Genomic DNA, 17648 nt, shown 5'->3' with positions numbered 1-17648 from the left:
TTACTTATTGCCTTTTATTTTAATGTCAAAGTTCCGGACTAAAAGTATACTAAGACTTTTATTTAGCCGCACGTCCGGCTGCCATTGACGGCGGTAGACTAATAACAGAAAAAGCATTTGCACCTCAGTCAACATGAATCGGACGTCTACCGCATTCAATGGCATCTTATTGATAGTGTTTAATTTGGGACAATAATAGTATAAAAGAGGCAAGTTTGTCTATGCCAGGGGTGGGCAAACTTTTTGACTTGCGGGCCAGAATGGATACTAAAATTTGACAGCATTTGGACACGCAATGTAATTTATCAAACCTGGGGATTGAAATAAAAGAAAAAAGACACAAATGAAGGTGAAAATTTATTTTCAACATTAAGAACCTATTATTATTCAACGAAAGAGAGCAGTCTTTAAATTGAGAGTGATGAGCGGTATTGCTGGGAAAAGGGAAATGAATGAGGTCTTTGATTTTTACTATAATTTGGACAACGCCGCCGGCGGGCCGGATTAAAAAGCCTAACGGGCCGTATATGGCCCACAGGTTGAAAAACATGTACAGTGTACATCGTGACCGGACATTTCGTCGAAATGGTCACCAAACTACGGCCCGCGGGCCGGATACGGCCCGCCGGCACATTTGGACCGGCCCTCTGAACAATACCAGAGACGCTATTGGATTTTTTTTTTTTTTTTAATTATTATTATTATTATTATTATTTATTTTTTATTTTTTGGGATGCGGCCCGCCGGCACATTTGGACCGGCCCTCTGAACAATACCAGAGACGCTATCGGATATGTTTTCCTATTTGGCCTTGAAGACTGGGACGTTTTAATCTTGTGTTTGGTTCATTGCACCCCTGCTGAGCTCACAAATCATCCCAGTGAAGCGGGGCTTCGCATTGCTTCTTTGGTGACTCGCGCGGGGAGAGTGTTTCCCTTCGATGCATGCGGGCACGTCCACCGTTGCATGCACGAGCAGTGTTACCGAGACATCTGGACGATCGCAGGTGAGGGCGGAGCCCTGGGACCATCGCGGACTATTCAAGCATATTAAAACTGCAACCTGTTTGAGAACGGAATAATGGCGAAAAAGTTAGGTGAGAGAAAAATTGATTCAGAATGCAGGGTATTTAACCTGGAGTGGACAAACGATTATTTTTTTGTTCAATGCAAAGAAAAGGCTGTTTGTCTCATTTGTCAAGAGACGGTGGCGGTATTCAAAGAATACAATCCTTGCCGACACTATGGATCCCGTCACAAAGACAAGTACGATAGATTGCAAGGCCAAATACGAGCAGACAAACTCTCAAAGCGAAAAAGTGGACTACTATCTCAGCAGAACCAGGCATCCGTTCGGGCCAGCTTTTGGGTTGCTAAATTGATAGCAAGCAGCGGTAAGCCTTTCACTGACGGAGAGTTTGTTAAGAAATGTATGGATACTGTCGCGGAGGAGGTGTGTCCCGAGAAGAAAGATGCATTTAATGCCGTAAATCTGTCGGTGAGTACAATGACCAGACGCGTTGAAGAAATCGGGAGTAATGTATATGCCCAGCTGCAGCAGAAGACGAAATAATTAGACTTTTTTTCATTAGCACTGGATGAAAGCACGGACGTGCAAGACACAGCGCAACTGCTCATTTTTATTCGTGGAGTTAGCGCAAACTTTGAGATTTGCGAGGATCTGGCAGCCCTCCAAAGTCTCAAAGGGACTACAACGGGAGAGGATATTTTTGACAAAGTGTGCCAAACCATGGAGAAGTTGGACCTGGACTGGTCAAAGCTAGCTAGCATCACGACTGACGGGGCTCCTAGCATGGTGGCCGAAACTCGCGGTCTAATAATGGGACCCACGAACCGGGAGTTGGAAAAAAGGGGTCTCACCGCCCCACTACGAGTCCACTGCCAAATTCACCACCAAGCACTGTGCTGCAAAATGTTGACGTGGGATTCTGTAATGACGGTTGTGGTGTCGTGCATAAACTTCAGAGCAAAGGGAGAAGATTGTGCATGGCACAACAGAAAGTTAATGTTCCATGGCTTTTTTTTCTATGAAGAACCCAGAGAGAGTTATTTAGTTATTATTTATTTCATAAATAGTGTTATTTATTTCCTGTTTTTTCTGTGAAGAACTCAGAGAGGGTTATTTAGTTATTATTTATTTCATTAATAGTGTTATTATATGTTTCCTGACTTTTTTTCTGTAAAGAACCTGGAAAGGGTTATTTGGTTATGTGTGGCTTTCTGGAAAACAATAAAAAAAAATTAAGCTCCCCTACGATCGTCACACTTTTTCTGTTACAAACTGACACCGGCCCCCCATCAGAGAAGGGAAAAGTTATGTGGCCCTCACAAGAAAAAGTTTGGGGACCCCTGATGTACACACACGAATCCGGGGGCGGGGCGAGCGCGCGAATCTCGCGACGACGAAACGTCCGGTCGACCAAACGTCCGGTCGACGAAACGTCCGGTCGACCAAACATCCGGTCGACCAAACGTCCGGTCGACCAAACATCCGGTCGACGAAACGTCCGGTCGACCAAACGTCCGGTCGACCAAACGTCCAGGGACCAGACGTCCGGGGACCAAACGTCTTTCGACGAAACATCCGAGTGCCCAAAAATATACATACAGCAACACGAATTAGCAATGTTGGTGACTTAGAAAAATTGTGTCACAAATGCTACAATGGGAAAGTCAAAGGATCTCAGCATGGATCTGAAAAAGCGAATCCTTGACTTGAACAAGTCAGGAAAGTCACTTCATTTCAAAGCAGCTGCAGGTCCCAAGAGCAACAGTGCAAACATTTGTTTGTAAGTATAAAGTGCATGGCACTGTTTTGTCACTGCCAAGATCAGGAAGAAAATGCAAGCTTTCACCTGCTGCTCTCGTGCACCCTCCCCTGCGTACCACTTTGTGTGCCCATTAAGGCGCAACCCTCCCAACAACGGCGGTTCTCTTGGCGGGGGCCCCGGCGGCGACGATCCTTTTGGCGGGGGCCCCGACGGCGACGCTGATGACTTGGAGGCCAACTGCGGAGACCTTCTCGAGGACAACGAGGACGATATTGACGGCGATATGGACTCCGAGGGCGGCAACCCCCATGGTGGCGACTCTGTGTGTGATCAACCTTTAGGATCCCCGGTCAAGACATCCGGCAAATTTGCCTCTGTTTTGGGTGAGTCGCTGCGCCACCTTGCCATCACTTCTCCAGAGACTGTCCAGGGTGAGATGCCTGGCTACTGCCTAGCGGGACAACCCGGACAATCACTTAACGGGCCAGCCAGGCGCCTCCTCGCGGACCAGCTGGGACGACCCCCTGAAGGACCAGCTCGCCGCTTCTTCGGTGGCCGGCACGACCTCCCGATGGAGGATTTTTTTCTTTTGGGTTTTGAACATTTGGGGGTTGTTTTGTTTGTTCCCCACATTTTGCACTGCACATATGCGACCTTCTCTTTCTGTGTTGTCATTGTAGTTTTGATCTTGCGACGTCTGGGATTCGTCCCTTGTGTGTGCTGACTGGATGATTGTGTGTGTTTTTCGCCCCTTTTGTCCCTCTTGGCATCCCTTTACTCTCGTTGCCAGTTGTGTATTTTGTGATTATCCCCTGTTCGTGTATTGAAGTGTGAGTCTCTTGTTGCATGGTGTGGGAGTATTCCCTCATGTACCTGGTGTTTTGTTTGGTCGCCTTCACGTAAGTCATGTTTTTGCCTGTCTTTCGGTGTGCGTTCTCCCCCCTCTATTTATCACTTTTGTACAACCATTTTTGTCATTAAAATCCGAAGTTTTGCACCAGCACCTCCCTCGCTTTTCCTGCCTACTGGATCCTGGGTTCTCTCTCGCCATGCACCTGAGGCGATGCTGACAGTCTTCACATATACTCGTGGTGGAGGGTTCATTGTTTGAATCTTTTAAATAAATTGTTTATAATTGTTTCTCAATTGATTGCTCATGTGCATTTGGCCATCCTTCTAAGTCATCAGATGGAGGTGAGAGTGTAGCTGTCATTCATGAATGTGTGCACGCGCACGTGCGTGACAAAATGCGTAGCTGGGTGTGTGCACGTGTGTGTGTGAACAGACCAATGGGTAGCCGCAGCTTCTATATAAATAAGGCATCAAATATTCTTAAGGGAGACTGTGCTCACTTGTGCACCCCCGGAGGATATTATTGACGCCTCGAAACATCTGCACCTTTAGCGTCCACTTTTGGGGATTCTACTACCTGTGGGCGCTCCTTCGTGCGGGTAAAACGTTGGCTTTGATTCCCACTGACACTCGTAGTGCATCTTGTTTTAATTGCAATGGTCTTGGTTTTAAAGGTTTTGTTTACCATGAGGCTGATTTAAAAGGAAAATAAATTATATTAAATGACAGAAAATGAATTAGTCCACCTTCATTGTTTTTTTTGCCTGAGAACAGTGTACAATATTTGGCAAAATTCGTTTTAATGCGGTTACTGCATAACAAGTGCAATTCATGAAGGTTTAATTTGAAAGATAAAATATTATTTTAGCATTATATTATCCTTTGTTTATTCTGAAATGTCCTTGTTGACGAAATGTTGATATTTTCTCTAGCGAATCAAATGTATTGCTTATTTCTTCCTGATAGAGTATATTTTTATTTCAAGCTGTCAGACTTCCACCGACGTCTCTGAAAATTTTAATGGCCAATACAGTCGAAGAAATGTGGCTGCGCGTTCCCGAGATGGATGTAACCCATTTTATCCTCGGGGATATATTCCTATTGTCCGTTGTGTCAGTGCGCAATTGTGCTTCCAAATTTCCCATCCTAGAGCACCCCGCCAGGCATAGAGCATGATATCATTCATGTTCAATGCCCCAACAAAATTATTATTGGTAGTGTTATAACGACTGTTATTGTTATTATTGTCTTACTCATCAGGTTAACTGGCATGTATTTTACACGTTTGATAAAGTGACATTTTTTCCAAATAATCTGCTTTGTTTGCAGTTGAATCACAGCATTCTTGGAAATCAGATAAACAAAGAGTGATGGCCACATCAGAGCCTCGAGCCACCGGCGGAGACCAGGACCCCAACACTTTCGATTTAAGAGCCTCATCCACAAGTATGTCAATTATAAGACCTTGCAATATCGGCCCCCAATGGTCGCTCACGTCTAGTTTTAAGGAGATGCTGTGCATGCATGGCTGCCACTGCCAGTATAGGGGTGCTTTGCTCAAAGTGCGCCCCGCTCCCTCCCGTCGTCTCTGCCGTCACCCCTCCTTTTCTGTCTGGCGGGGAGCGACTCTTGGCCGGATCATTTGCTCTTTGAGCTCCGTCGTTAATCACTGCGGTTAAAAACAGAGCCATCACAGCTGACTGTCCGACTACCGGGTTGTCCGTTCGTCCGTCTGTCTGTCTGTCTGAGGGCAGTAGTGCGCAAAGCAGTGCGCGGGGCGACGACATAATAATATCACATTTTAAAAAAAATAGACACTCTAAATTGCCCCTAGGTATGGGTGTGAGTGTGATAGTGTTGTCTATCTCCTGAATGGTTGTTTCTCTCCTTGTGTCTTCCGATCGCCTGGCCACCGATTCAGGGTGTCCCCCGCCTCTGGTTCAGAAAATGAGATGAGATGAGATTTTTAAAAAAAAGAATATTCAAATATGAAACATGTTTTTTAACATAAGATATATGATAATACCACTAAATGGTTCAAATGCTTATATTTGTTTCATATTTTGTCAGTTTACGAAATATAAACGGACGCTGAAATGATGAAGTGATTAATATATTTTTTAAATGCCTATTTGTTCAAATCTAGGACCCTGTTTGTGATTTTGAGATGATTTGGCTTGCGTACTGCTGGTGTATGATGACATTATCTTAGTTATATGCGTCATTTTACTCTCGAAGCCTTGTAGTCGTGCGTGTGCTGCGGCCTTGCTCGAACATTTTTTTTGTCCGTGAAAATGTCTTAGATTTTGTTTTTCCCCATGCATTTGGTTCAAATGAGCCTAGTCTCTGCGCATAACCACGCTTTTGAGTGTATGGATGAGACTCCGAATGTCTGCTATATAGACTTCCACGACCACCACCAGCTCGCTCCAGTCAAAAACGGTGCTATACTCAATTAATTTCCACCCGCCTCCCTGAGTTCATTTCACGGGTGTTAGTTTCCCACACGGCTACTTTGCGTGGGTGTAGGATGTGAGCCAGCGTGTCCCTATTGATTTGGCCTACGAGTCGGAAATGTTATGACTTATCCCATATGCAGTGGCGTAATCCTAAAAAATATATTAATAATCCATTTATAGAACAAAATAATTTCGTTAAAAAAGCGATCTAAATTGTCATGAATTTAGGAGTTCTTTTTTTTTTACTAAACATGTAAACATTTTTGACGTGTTTTTTTGGGGGGGTGGGGGTAGGGACCCAAAAAACAACAAATGATCTACAGAGATCAAAGAAGAACATTTGAATTCATTGAGTCCGATGATCACCCGTCAACCCTGCCTCACGCTTGCGCTGCTTGGCCACATTTTCATCTTTTTTTTCGCTGCCGTACATCACAAAATTAAAGGTCTATTCTGTTTTAGCCTACGAATATGCGTGGATGCATGGCTGTACACGGAAACTGGGCATGAGGATTTGTGGTAAGTTTTCTCATTCTGCAAATATTATGGCCGCGGCCTTGAGGTGGTTCCCGATTTCCGGCAGATTTCTAATTGAAAGAATGTATATTTAAGTTGGTATGTTCCGTCAGAATAACCCTGCAACCCAATAAACATTCAAAAAAACTTGGAAGTGCGATTATAATGTTGTTTTAAAATTTGCGTCGATCCATTGTAATTTTTTGAATGAACACATTTGTTTTATTATTTTGCACATTAATTTCATGGGTAACTGCTCCTTTTAGGGCAGGGAGTCAAACATAAGCCATACTCTACCTCATTATTATGGATAGTCAGTACATTGACGCATTAATAATGTGCAATATGTGATAGACCTGTTGTATTGGAGCTTATTAAATTGTGCCATGTGGACGTTCAAAAATGTCGCATTGTCCTGGGGGTCGCTGTTCGCAGCCAAGTCACTGTCTTCTAAAATAGGCCACTGTAGGCTGTGAGAACAAAAGTGTCACAGTGTGTTACCATCTTGGAAAGGTCAGTGGACATTACCCTGTGGGTCTGATGGTGAGAGCTGTTCTCACCCACTCTGACCGCACCCTGATCCTCCTATGTCTTTTCCATTTTCCAGGCACGGTCAGCAAAGGAAATATGTTATGAAGCATGCACGGTCGCATATATTATTTGCATGATGAAAATTAGCAGTCAAGTTTGTGTGGGTGGACATTTACTGAATTGTGTAGTATTTCTTTTTCTTACTTACGTTTTAATTTTAATTTTTTAAAGAAATAACCATGGCAGGGATGGCTGTAACTGTCAACCATTAATTGAAAATGACAGTTTTCCAAGGAACAAACAATTGATACATCAGTAATTGATGAATGCATTGCCACCAATTATTATAGAAATTACGCTCGAATGGAATCAGAGTTTCATGTCACCGTTTATTTTAGAATGTATATGTTAAAAATATAAGATGATATTTTTCTTCATAGAAATTGTATGAATTGAAAAAAAGTATGTGAATGCTTTTGATATAGAATGCCTGCATTTATTTTTCGTTTTACCATCTAAATTTAGCACTTTACCAGCCTTTAGGGCCTTTGAACAGGGGGTGGATCAATCATTGAGCAGGCTTATATGCCGTGGTTCTGACTAACCTTCATTAACACTCGTTATGTGGGTGGAGGGAGGACATGCGGATGTTGGGGGAGGGCTTGCGGGGGTGTGGTCTAATCTGTATATAGCCTAAATTTGGTTTGGCCTTCGCCAGAAATATTTGGATTTTTAAACAACCAGTAACGCATCAGTTTGCTTTAAAATACACAAATATTTAAGATATTTTAAAACATTGTACGATGGAAATGTTTGGTGACAACTCGTGTACTTCCCCATGCAACACCCTAGGGTTCCTGCAGAAGAACAACGATATGGAGGAGAAAGGTAGAACAAGAGTAGGTCAAAAGAACCTGCTCTCTTGTGACAACAGCGACAGGGACGCCCGGTTCCGACGCACCGAGACAGACTTCTCGAACCTATTTGCTCGAGGTAAGAATCACTATAGAAACAAATTTAAAACAATGTAGCACCAATCAAAACCATTAATATTATTATCAAAACACACATTTTCTGGGAATCTTACACTGATGGTTCCAAAATAAGGAAATACTAATGGCAAGAAGGAAATGGCTTAATAAAAATGTAAAATGTATAATTCAATATGATATGAAAATAAAATATAGATCTCCCAAGTGTTCAAAATTGTATTTTTTTTAATTGTGCCTCATTTAATGCAGTGCATCTTTTCAATATACATAAAGGAGTGGCATGCATTTTCTAAATGTGAAATTTTAATTAATTCATACAAATTTAAATCAAATTAAAATTATGAAAACAAAATGAAATCTGTTTTTTCATGGTGTTGTGGTTCACTCGCCTGACTTCAGTGCAGGCAGGCGTGGGCTCGATTCCTGCTGGTGGCAGTTTTATTGTGAATGTGAAAGGTCCTCTGTCTCTCTGTGTGCCCTACGGCTGACTGGCGATCAGCGTAGGGTGGGGTCTGACTTTCATCCGAAGTCCGCTGGGATAGGCTCCAGCAACCCCCACGACACTTACGAACCTTCGTGGTACGGAAGATGAATGAATGAAAAATTAAATCTACTGTCATCTTTTCCCAAGCTCATGACATTTGATTAGAAAATGCTAAAATCTTCAATATTTACAAATACATTTCCATTCTGTTTTGAGATCTATTGCCTGCAAAAAATGCAGACGAACCGACCATGCAATTTTTACTGGAGGTGGTTGACATCCTTACCAACTATGTGAAGAAAACGTTCGACCGCTCCACCAAGGTCTTGGACTTCCACCACCCTCATCAACTCCTGGAGGGAATGGAGGGATTCAACCTGGAGCTGTCTGATCAACCCGAGTCTCTTGAGCAGATCCTGGTGGACTGTAGGGACACACTCAAATACGGCATCCGCACAGGTAAAAACATGCATGCATTACATGTAAATTATATTTTACTGGACAATTTTTTTACGGGCGGCCCGTCAGCGCAAGCGGTTACCACGTCGGCCTAACAGTGGGGGTCCTGGGTTCAAATCCAAGTCAGTCCACCTGTGTGGAGTTTGCTTGTTCTCCTGCGTGGGTTTTCTCCGGGTACTCCGTTTTTCTCCCACATTCCAAGGACATGCATGGTAGGCTGACTTGATACTCTAAATTGCCCCTATGTATGAGTGTGAGCGTGAATGGTTGTTTCTCTCCTTGTGCCTTGCGATTGGCTGGCCACCAATTCAGGATATCTCTCGCCTCTGGCCCGAAAGCAGCTGGGATAGACTCCAGCACTGTCCTAGCCCCCCCAGACAAGGACAAATCCCATCACTGATAATAGCATGGTAAAAAAAATCTACAGTATAATTATTTGTCTAATTAGAGAAGTGAATGAATCCACAGACTGTTCAAGAGAATCTCTCAGGAACCTATTGCCTTATTCATTGTCCTCGTGGAATTAATTCACATGACACCCTTCTGCTCTCTCATCTCACTTATTAAAGCAAATGTCCCCCGGAGGCATCCTAACCCGACTGGTTTGCCGCTGTTAAAACGACAGTGCTAAAACAGTCCCCTGGGTTTCATACAGTATGTCACTATGTATCTACATCCATTTCCACTTCTGATTGCATGTATGAGAAATACTCCATTGTGAGGCTAGGCTTTGGCCATGTTACTAAATACAATTCCATTGTTTCCACATGTTTGTCTCTAACCAATATGCTTTAATACTTTACTGCAAACAAATGCACAATGAGTTCCTAAAAGATAAATAACAGAAATCCTGCCTTTTCAAATAAAGCTACTTTTGAATATTTAGCTGTGTGTTGTTTATAATGCTTTGTCACTTTATTAATATAGGACAGATGGATGTACCAAAATTAAAAGTGCCTTGACATAAAAAAAAAAAAAGTATCTCAAGATCTGTTTAGGCCAGATTTTGCTTTAACTTGTGAGGAACAGACTGAGTATAAAACTGTTAAGTGAGAGTTAATTAGAATATTTTCTTGGAAAAACTATAAAACATCTTATTATATATATATATATATATATATATATATATATATATATATATATATATATATATATGTATATATATATATGTATGTATGTATATATATATATATATATATATATAATTAACTATTTTTATAAAGCGAAATAAGGCGGCCCGGTGGCGCGAGTGGTTAGCGTGTCGGCCTCACAGCTCTGGCGTCCTGGGTTCAAATCCAGGTCATGTCCATCTGTGTGGAGTTTGCATGTTTTCCCCGAGCCTGCATGGGTTTCCTCCGGGTACTCCGGTTTCTTCCCACCTGCATGGTAGGCTGATTGGACACTCTAAATTGCACCTAGGTATGGGTGCGAGTGTGCATGGGTCTCCATGTGCCCTGCGATCGGCTGGCCACCGATTCAGGGTGTCCCCCGCCTCTGGCCCGGAGTCAGCTGGGATAGGCTCCAGCACCCCGGTTAAGAAAATGAGATGAGATAGGATGAGATAATGCGAAATACTGCTGAAAAACAACATTCATATTATTTGTCCACTGTGACAAAGACTGTCCATCCATAGTAAAATATGTTTTTTATACTGGCTCCAAAAGGACAGAGTGTGACAGACACCATAAGGAACAGCACAATATCCACTTAGTTGAAGCATAAAAAACAAGTAAATGAGTCAAAAATATATAATTCTCTACACTTTATTTTAAATCACATTTTGTTGTTTGTTTCAGATTCATGCCAAGTTGATTAACTACCATGGAAATATATACGAGATATGCATTTTGAGTGAGAAGATTGAATGTAAAAATATCTAAGAGCACAACTGTACCTACCAATACTAGTCAATATGATCCGGTCCAGTTTCAAACCACTATGATCTGTAGTACAACTGTCAATTTGTCATTTAAAATGCAGCTTATAGAGGTGAATACTTAAACTACATTTACATGCCATCTATATCCATGACTGCCTTTAGGCTGGAGGCTTTTTTTAGGCTGACTGTGTGCATGCACCTTGAGTCTAAATTGCTGTCACATTACAACATTGTTACCAGAGGGGTACAGCAATTTATTTGGGTTTAGAATAGCTTTCCTAAAGGCGCTAGCAGCAGCAGCAGCTTGAATTGAATTGAACACTTTTATTGTCATTATACAAGTATAATGAAATTTAAAGATTTCACCATGTAGTGCACAAATAACAACAACAAACATACATACAAATAATCAGTAAATAAAAAATAAAAAATTAGTAGTCCAAATGAGATCAGCAGAACGCAGCGGTCTTGTTCCGTCTGAAGTCCAGGATGAGTTCCATGGTTTTGTGTATCTTTCTTAGGTCACCCTCGCTTCTTCAACCAGTTGTCCTCAGGTTTGGACATTATTGGCCTGGCAGGAGAGTGGCTCACCTCCACTGCCAACACCAACATGTAAGTAATTCACTCTTGTCTTTTGTTTGGCACCATTAATGGACACCCCCGACTGCATGCCTTATCAAAATATAGCATTTGTAGGCCACACGGCAACACTGCCAGTCATTGTAAATGTTTTTTTTTATTCCTGTAGAGACCTGAGTTGATAGAGTTGTCAAGCTGCTCTGTGTATTGCAGTCTCTCCTGCCCCAGGGGTGGTTAGATTGCATATTGATCGCAGGTCACAGTTACATAGAAGCTTAGTCTGATAGAGGGCAGGAACCACAAAATCTTCACACCTTATGCAAGCATAGACACACCAAAACACATGTTGGCTCCTAATAAAAATAATCGTGCCACATTTTATAACACCACAAGGAAATGCCCTTTGCTAAATCTGAGAAACCTACTCAGTATTGTTCACATATGCAAAATTGGGAATAAATGATGAAAACATTTTATTGTGTTAATAAAAAAATAAATAATAAATACATAAATAAATAAATTATATATATATATATATATATATATATATATATTATATATATATATATATATATTATATATATATATATATATATATATATATATATATATATATATATATATATATATATATATATATATTATATATAGTTGTGGTCAAAAGTTTACATACACTTGTGACGAACATAATGTCATGCTCTCTTGAGTTTCCAGTTACTTCTACAACTCTGATGTTTCTCTGATAGAGTGATTGGAACAGATACTTCTTTGTCACAAAAAACATTCATGAAGTTTTGTTCTTTTATGACTTTATTATGGGTTAACAGTGATCAAATCTTCTGGGTCAAAAATATACATACAGCAACACGAATTAGCAATTTGGGTGACTTAAAAAGTTGTGTCAGTGAAATGAGCTTCATAGCATGGCCTCTTAACTTCTTGTGAGTGATTATGAGTGACTACAGCTGGTGACTTCTCTGAGGCCATTCAAATAGGGCTCAATGGATGCAAACGCCCACAAACGCTACAATGGGAAAGTCAAAGGAACTCAGCATGGATCTGAAAAAGCGAATCCTTGACTTGAACAAGGAAAGTCACTTGGAACCATTTCAAAGCAGCTGCAAGTCCCAAGAGCAACAGTGCAAACAATTGTTTGTAAGTATAACGTGCATGGCACTGTTTTGTCACTGCCACAATCAGGAAGAAAATGCAAGCTTTCACCTGCTGCTGAGAGAAAATTGGTCAGGAGGGAGAAGAATCAATCGAGAATCACCAAAAAGCACATCTGCCAAGAATTAGAAGCTGCTGGAACACAGATGTCAATGTCCACAGTCAAGCATGTTTTGCATCTCCATGGACTGAGAGGCTGCCGTGCAAGAAGGAAGCCCTTGCTCCAAAAGCGGCACTTTAAGGCTCGACTGAAGTTTTCTGCTGATCACATGGACAAAGATAAGACCTTCTGGAGGAAAGTTCTGTGGTCAGACAAAACAAAAATCGAGCTGTTTGGCCACAATGTCCAGCAATATGTTTGGAGGAGAAAAGGTGAGGCCTTTGACCCCAAGTACACCATGCGGTGGTAGTATTGTGCTGTGGGGCTGTTTTTGCTGCCAATGGAACTGGTGCTTTACAGAGAGTAAATGGGATAATGAAGAAGGAGGATTACCTTCAAATTCTTCAAGATAACCTAACGACATGAGCCCGAAGATTGGGTCTTGGGCGCAGTTGGGCGTGTGCGGTCGTTTGGTCGCTGTCTTTTGGTCGCCCGGACGTTTGGTCGCCGGTCTTTTTGGTCACCGGTCTTTTGGTTCGCGGTTTGGTCGCCCAAATGATCGGCTGCTGCCATCTACTGTCAATTTATTAAAAAGAAGACAAAGCAAATTCACAGATGGTGTTTTTATTGAAGCAGTAAAACTTACAAATTCTAGCAACCTTAATTCTCTCTGGGAGAAAGCATTCACCGAAAGCATTTAACACATCGGCTGCTGCCATCGACTGTCATAGGCGTCCAATGAACCTTCATTCTCTCTGGGAGAACTTGCAATGTTGAAATACTTTAGATGGTCATTTTTATCAAACAAATAAAAGTCTTAGCCCGGAACTTTGACATTAAAATAAAAGGTAATAAGTAAAATTAATTTATTAAAAAGAAGACAAAGCAAATTCACAGATGGTGTTTTTATTGAAGCAATAAAACTTACAAATTCTAGCAGTAAAACTTACAAATTTTAGCAATAAAACTTACAAATTCTGTACAAAAATTACAAATACAAACTTACAAATTATGTACAAAGGCAATTCACAGATGGGAGTTTTTATTACAAATTGTATGCAATGGCTTGCAGATACTCTACATTGTTCACGAATCGATCCGGGTTTCCATAGTCCTCCGAGTTCATTGGATGCCCATGACAGTCGATGGCAGCAGCCGATGTGTTAAATGAGTGCTCTTATTTCTCTCAGAGAGAATGAAGGTTGCTAGAATTTGTAAGTTTTACTGGTTCAATAAAAACACCATCTGTGAATTTGCTTTGTCTTCTTTTTAATAAATTGACAGTAGATGGCAGCAGCCGATCATTTGGGTGACCAAAACGCGACCAAAAGACCGGCGACCAAAAAGACCGGCGACCAAAAGTCCGGGCGACCAAAAGACCGCGACCAAAAGACCGGCGACCAAACGACCACACACGCCCAACTGAGCCCAGGTCGGTCCTCCTGTGTTGAGTTTGCATGATCTCCCTGGACTTGCGTGGGATTTCTCCGGGTACTCTGGTTTCCTTCCATATTCAAAAAACATGCTTGCCAGTCTGGTTGGAGACTCTAAATTGCCCTTAGGTATGAGTGTGAGTGTGAATGGTTGTCGTCTCCACATGCCCCCTGTGATCGGCTGGCCACCGATTCAGGGTGTCCTCCCTCTACGGCCCGAAGTCAGCTGGGATGAGCTCCACCACCCCCAGCAACCTTTGTGGGGATAAGTGGTTCAGAAAATGAATCAACGTCTCCCTAAATTGACACTTTCATACCATAATTTTTAATTAAGATTCTTAAATGCTAAAACATACACTTCATCCCTGGCTGTTTTAATCTGGGTCAATCAAAAAAAAATAATGAAAGAAAATCCATATAACTTTGAAATCTATATTCCGATGTTTCCATTTCCTAATACATGTTTTGCTGTACATGGATGTGAATTGTAAAACATTACTGTGAATGTTGTTGATTTGTATCTCCCAGAGCAGTAGTTGGATAGGTACAAATACTGAAGTACTTTCTTATTTATAGGTACAAGTACAAATCCACGGTTTCCCTTTCGTCCCAGGGGCCACATTGACCTTTACAATTTGACTGACGGGCCGGGTCAGCACAAGATACGATAAATATAAAAACTGCATTTGTTAACAGTAAATATGAAACATAAACAGAAAAAACATGAAAGTATTAACCAACCTTTTTAATGAGCACAGTATTAATAAGCCATTTTAGCCAGTGCATCGAAGTCTGGTGGTAATCCTGTAGTGGTATTTCTCAGAAAAGATCTGAGGTGTTCATCACTCATCTGGGATCTGTGGGGTCCTTTGTTGGTGTTCATCACACTAAAAGTTTGTTCACACATACAGTGGGGCAAATAAGTATTTAGTCCACCACCAATTGTGCATGTTCTCCTACTTGAAAAGATTAGAGAAGCCTGTAATTGTCAACATGGGTAAATCTCAACCATGAGAGACAGAATATGGAAAAATAAAACAGAAAACCCCATTGTTTGATTTTTAGAGAATTTATTTCCAAATTAGAGTGGAAAATAAGTATTTAGTCATCTACAAACAAGCAAGATTTCTGGCTGACAAAGAGGTCTAACTTCTTCTAACGAGGTCTAACGAGGTCTCCACTCGTTACCTGTATTAATAGTTGAACTGTTTTAACTCATTATCGGTATAAAAGACACCTGTCCACAACCTCAGTCTCTAACACTCCAAACTCCACTATGGACAAGACCAAAGAGCTGTCGAAGGACACCAGAGACAAAATTGTAGACCTGCACCAGGCTGGGAAGAGTGAATCTGCAATAGGTAAAATGCTTGGAGTAAAGAAATCAACCTTGGGAGCAATTATTAGAAAATGGAAGACATACAAGACCACTGATAATCTCCCTCGATCTGGGGCTCCATGCAAGATCTCACTCCGTGGCGTCAAAATGATAACAAGAACGGTGAGCAAAAATCCCAGAACCACACGGGCGGACCTAGCGAATGACCTACAGAGAGCTGGGACCACAGTAACAAAGGCTACTATCAGTAACACAATGCGCCGCCACAGACTCAAATCCTGCACTGCCAGACGTGTCCCCCTGCTGAAGCCAGTACACATCCAGGCCCGACTGCGGTTCGCTAGAGAGCAATTGAATGATCCAGATGAGGACTGGAATAATATGTTATGGTCAGATGAAACTAAAATAGAACTTTTTGGTAGAGTTTGGAGGAGAAAGAATACTGAATTGCATTCGAAGAACACCATACCCACTGTGAAGTATGGGGAATATTGGAAATATCATGCTTTGGGGCTGTTTTTCTGCAAAGGGCTCAGGACGACTGATCGGTATAAAGGAAATAATGAATGGGGCCATGTATCGAGAGATTTTAAGTGAAAATCTCCTTCGATCAGCAAGGACATTGAAGATGAGACGTGGCTGGGTCTTTCAGCATGACAATGATCCCAAACACACAGCCAGGGCGACAAAGGAGTGGCTTCGTAAGAAGCATTTCAAGGTCCTGGAGTGGCCTAGCCAGTCTCCAGATCTCAACCTCATAGAAAATCTGTGGAGAGAGTTGAAAGTTCGTGTTGCCCAACGACAGCCCCAAAACATCACTGCTCTAGAGGTGATCTGCATGGAGGAATGGGCCAAAATACCAGCAACAGTGTGTGAAAAGCTTGTGAAGTGTTACAGAAAACGTTTGGCCTCCGTTATTGCCAACAACGGGTACATAACCTCTTCTATACTCTCTATACACATACAACTGTACACCGACCCACCAGTCTAACTCCATCATCAAATTTACCAATGATACCACTGTGGTCGGACTCATCACAGGGGGGGATGAGTCTGCCTACAGAGATGAGGTCAACAAACTGTCTTCGTGATATTTGGTGAACAACCACGAAAACTAAAGAAATAATCCTGGACTTTTGCAAACGCAGCACAGATCTGGCCCCACTCCTCATGAATGGAGTATGCGTAGACAGGGTTTCAGCTCTCCTGGTCTACCAACACCACGGCAGTAGTGAAGAAGGAACGATTCCATTTCCTGAGGGTACTCAGGAGGAAAAATTGGACACTAAGTTTCTGGTAACCTTCTATAGAGCCACTGTGGAGAGCATCCTGGCATACTGCATTACAGTATGGTACGCTGGAAGCATGGCAGCAGACAAAAAAGCCATGCAGAGAGTGATTAACACCTCCCAGAATATCATCGGCTGCTCTCTGCCCTCACTGGACGTCATTGCCAGCCCTCGCTACCTCAGCAGAACATTGTCAGGGACCCATGCCACTCTGGCCACAACCTGTTCCAGCTACTGCGCTCTGGCAGACGCTACAGGTCTCACAAAGCACGGACAAATAGACTTCAGGACAGTTTTTTTCCCACAGCAATCAGGGCTCTGAACTTGAGTTAGCACGACACACAATCCCTTCTGTGCAACAACTTCGGGGTGTGCAATAACAACGTGCAATATCTTAGATTGTGCAATATCTTAGATTGTGCAATATCTTAGAATTTACCTTGCCAGGATGTGACTTTTTATATTTTTATATCGCTTATTTATGTTTTTTTTACTGGGAAAACACACTTGCGTAGCACCACCAATTTCGTTATAAGCAGCTGTGTGATGACAATAAAGGCTTTTCATTTGATTTGATTTGACATAACGAAGTATTGAGATGAACTTTTGGTATTGACCAAATAATTATTTTCCACCATGATTTGCAAATAAATTCTTTAAAAATCAAACGATGTGATTTTCTGGTTTTTCTTTCCACATTCTGTCTCTCATGGTTGAGGTTTACCCATGTTGACAATTACAGGCCTATTTTCAAGTAGGATAACTTGCACAATTG

General features: G+C 41.8%; 1 protein-coding gene across 3 annotated transcripts in view; it reads left to right on the top strand.

Annotated features, from left to right (window-relative positions):
- The first annotated feature begins 4067 nt into the window (after window positions 1–4067).
- LOC144086233 (glutamate decarboxylase 1-like) overlaps window positions 4068–17648 on the top strand; it is a 62567-nt gene continuing 48986 nt past the window's right edge. For 2 of the 3 annotated variants that reach the window (XR_013304381.1, XM_077616099.1), the window contains exons 1-6: window positions 4068–4242; window positions 4973–5089; window positions 6565–6621; window positions 8002–8142; window positions 8842–9084; window positions 11485–11575. Coding sequence is in view for 2 of the 3 variants with exons in the window: in XM_077616099.1 (XP_077472225.1) it covers window positions 5014–5089; window positions 6565–6621; window positions 8002–8142; window positions 8842–9084; window positions 11485–11575 (608 nt within the window). In the remaining variant the exon portion in view is untranslated. The remainder of the gene's footprint in view (window positions 4243–4972; window positions 5090–6564; window positions 6622–8001; window positions 8143–8841; window positions 9085–11484; window positions 11576–17648) is intronic. The other variant, XM_077616100.1, reaches the window with a different exon arrangement.

This window comes from Stigmatopora argus, chromosome 12 (assembly GCF_051989625.1).
Source record: "Stigmatopora argus isolate UIUO_Sarg chromosome 12, RoL_Sarg_1.0, whole genome shotgun sequence".
In the NCBI taxonomy this organism is placed as follows: domain Eukaryota; kingdom Metazoa; phylum Chordata; class Actinopteri; order Syngnathiformes; family Syngnathidae; genus Stigmatopora; species Stigmatopora argus.
The sequence above is the reverse complement of the archived record's forward strand: the minus strand, read 5'-3'. Positions and strand labels throughout refer to the sequence as shown.